Source organism: Eurypyga helias, unplaced genomic scaffold (genome assembly GCF_000690775.1).
Source record: "Eurypyga helias isolate BGI_N326 unplaced genomic scaffold, ASM69077v1 scaffold23990, whole genome shotgun sequence".
Lineage (NCBI taxonomy): Eukaryota > Metazoa > Chordata > Aves > Eurypygiformes > Eurypygidae > Eurypyga > Eurypyga helias.
In genome coordinates this window covers 6,239-9,026 of record NW_010224151.1, presented here as the reverse complement: position 1 = coordinate 9,026, position 2,788 = coordinate 6,239, and the positions used below count along the sequence as shown (strand labels likewise).

At 52.4% G+C, this 2,788-nt stretch overlaps 1 protein-coding gene across 1 annotated transcript; it reads right to left on the bottom strand.

The window, feature by feature from the left end:
- Positions 1 to 1,020: 1,020 nt before the first annotated feature.
- Positions 1,021 to 1,341, bottom strand: LOC104516387 (agrin-like; the record flags this gene model as incomplete). The annotated part of the gene is made up of 1 exon (XM_010160695.1): positions 1,021 to 1,341. A coding segment is annotated over one exon (321 nt), but the record flags the coding sequence as incomplete, so codon positions are not given.
- Between the last annotated feature and the right edge of the window lie 1,447 nt (positions 1,342 to 2,788).

Genomic DNA, 2,788 nt, shown 5'->3' with positions numbered 1-2,788 from the left:
GTTGGGCAACAAATAGAATAAAGATCGATTCTCTCCAGACATGCTCTCCATTGAGGCATATCTTCACATCTGGAAGTCAAAGACTCTATGAAAAAGCCCTTATGGGCTGTCTCCCGCTCAGCTCTTCCCAACAGCGACATAGTTACACGCACAGCAGCATTAGTAACTCAGCCACCTTCACACGGTCCCATGCAGAGCTACAAGTCAGCCCACGGTCCCCGGGCTGAGCACCAACGTGGTGCACACGTACCCTGTAAGCACAGCACATTACAACCCTCCCCATCCGAGCTCTTATGGGAGCAGACGCAAAGACCCCCAAGAGATTAACAAGGGATACAGGGCTTCACCACGACAATACAGAAACACAACTCATACCCCCCAAAATCACTTAGCTGCTCAGCTTGGTCCTGACTTAGTCGTGCCTTGGAGAAGTAAGCTTTATCCCTAGGCAGAACTCGGCTGGCTTCTTGGATCCCTAGAGGAGTCTGCAAGGCTGACCTAGCAAGCAAGGAAGCTCTGAGACAGAGGAAGCTAGGAATGACTACCATGAAGGACACCACAGGATTAACTCACTAACTTATTAGTTCTAAACGTACAGGAAAAATTTAACTCAGGTATGAGGAGTCTAAATTCCTTGGTAAGTGCCTGCCACACACTTGTGCTAGGACAGGACTTGCAGTGGGGGTGTTCCCAACCCCACTGGACTGAGAACCGCATCAAATCTGGAGCAAAAAATAACCTAAAATAACTCTGCTTGGCTGTACATTGGTTGCAACCACTGCCTTTGACAACAAGGTCAATGCCAGGCACTGTCCCCATGATAAGCAAGTCCACAGAGCAGCATGACTCTACCCCAGACACCTGTAGAACAGTGGGATTGATCCGCCTCATCACCCACGGGATCATTTCCCAAACATTTACAAGCTAAGAGAACCAGGTGGCCAACAGAGCCAGGGCTTGGCTGCTGCTGCATCCTCAGAGCATCCCGAGGAAAGCCGGGCACTCGTGTTCCAGGCTCACCTTCCACGCAGTGCTCCACCTCCTCCAGGTTACGCAGCGTTATCCGCATGAGGCTGGAGTTCAGCATCAGCTCGTTGCGGTGTGCTGGCCACATGTACTGCGGGGCAGGGTTGACGAAGAAAATCCGTGTGTCCCCGGTCGAGACTTGGTTGTCGCAGATTAACGGGTCCCCAAAGCCACCGATAACCACCTTGTTGCCACCATCCAAGAGGATCTCGTGAGTGACGATGTCTTTGCCTTTCAGGTAACGCCAGACTCTCACCTTGAACGAGAGGGAGAAAGGGCTCGTGAGAACATTTCGCAGCCACAAACAATCAGCACCTTCTGGGCCAGTTAATGTTTATCACATTGTCACAAGAGGCACAGGAGTGGTTCAGGCTGGTTCAGGCCTTCCAGCAGAGCTAATTCCATTAGCCATCCCCCTAAAAGCATAAAATGTGTAGGCAACGAAGACTAAAGCACGTACAACTCTTTCTGCCAAGCTGTGCCCAACCCTCCAGCCCAGGTACCTGGCACTCCTGGCCCCTTCCCCATGCAAGGGGCCCTGCAGCTCAATTCTGCCAACTGACCAGCCTCCCACTCCACGCAGGAGAGCCCAGGAAGGAGGACGTCCCATGGGACAGCAAAGATGAGGTGGGAGAATGGATGAGCAGACCCCGGCAGCCTCTGCGGCACAGCTCAATTCAGACCACACAGGCTGCTCACGAGCTCCCCTGGCAGAAGCCTCTGCTGCACACAACCAGTAAGGCATAGGATGAGCTAATCAACCTTTTCTCTCTGCTACTGTTCTAACCTCTATGCCCACACCAGCCATTTCAGCTGCCACATGACTGACCGTGGCAGGGAACGCTGCTCACCACCAAAGGACACTGCACTTAGCCAGGAAAGCTGGCAGAGACTCAACCAGGAAAATAATATATTGAAAAAAAGTCAGAACTAACCCAGTCCTGCCCATTCCTACTGAGGAATTCAAACTGACAGCAGGAGATTGACTCCTGGACTGGACGCTTGGGTAGAAATGAGATCCAACTTCTCTGCCGCTGACCCTTTCCACATACACAAGCCCAACCTCTGCAGACACAGGCCACGGGGTCAGAGACACGATTCAAGCCCTATCAAGAGCAGCAGGCACATCTTGCCAGAGGAATCTCCCCCTCTACTCCCAGGCAGCGTCATTCCAGGTGACAGACTCCTGTTATCCCAGAGATACCCTGACACGCAACAAAACCTCAGTGGTGTAACGCATCAAGGGAGAAGAAAACACTTTTGAATTAGAAAATGCTTTGAAGGGAACATTAAATAACTGGAAGCCCCAGCCTGGGAAGGCTGCACAGCTGAAGATCCATCCACCCACGTGGGAGGCTCAACAGTGGCACAGGAGCCTTAAATGAGGGACGGGAGGAGGTGGGTGGGCTGGGTGAGTGGAAGGAGGGGGTCGTCAGGCTCTGACAAGGCATCAGTACCTTGGGAAGACGAAAGGCAGAGCAGGGAACACTCCACGTAGAACTGACCACGAGGAAACCCTTCTTCCCGGTGAGGGTGACAGAGCCCTGAAAAGGCTGCCCAGAGAGAGTCTCCTTTCCTGGAGACTTTCCAAAGCCCCTGGACTTGTTCCTGCATGATCTGCTCTAGGGGGTCCTGCTCTGGCAGGGGGGTTGGAGTAGATGAGCTCTAGAGGTCCCTTCCAACCTCCTCCAGTCTGTGAATCTGTGAACTTAAGTTCCTATAAACAACTGAAGAAAAACCTTGGCGTTAGCAGACTGGATTT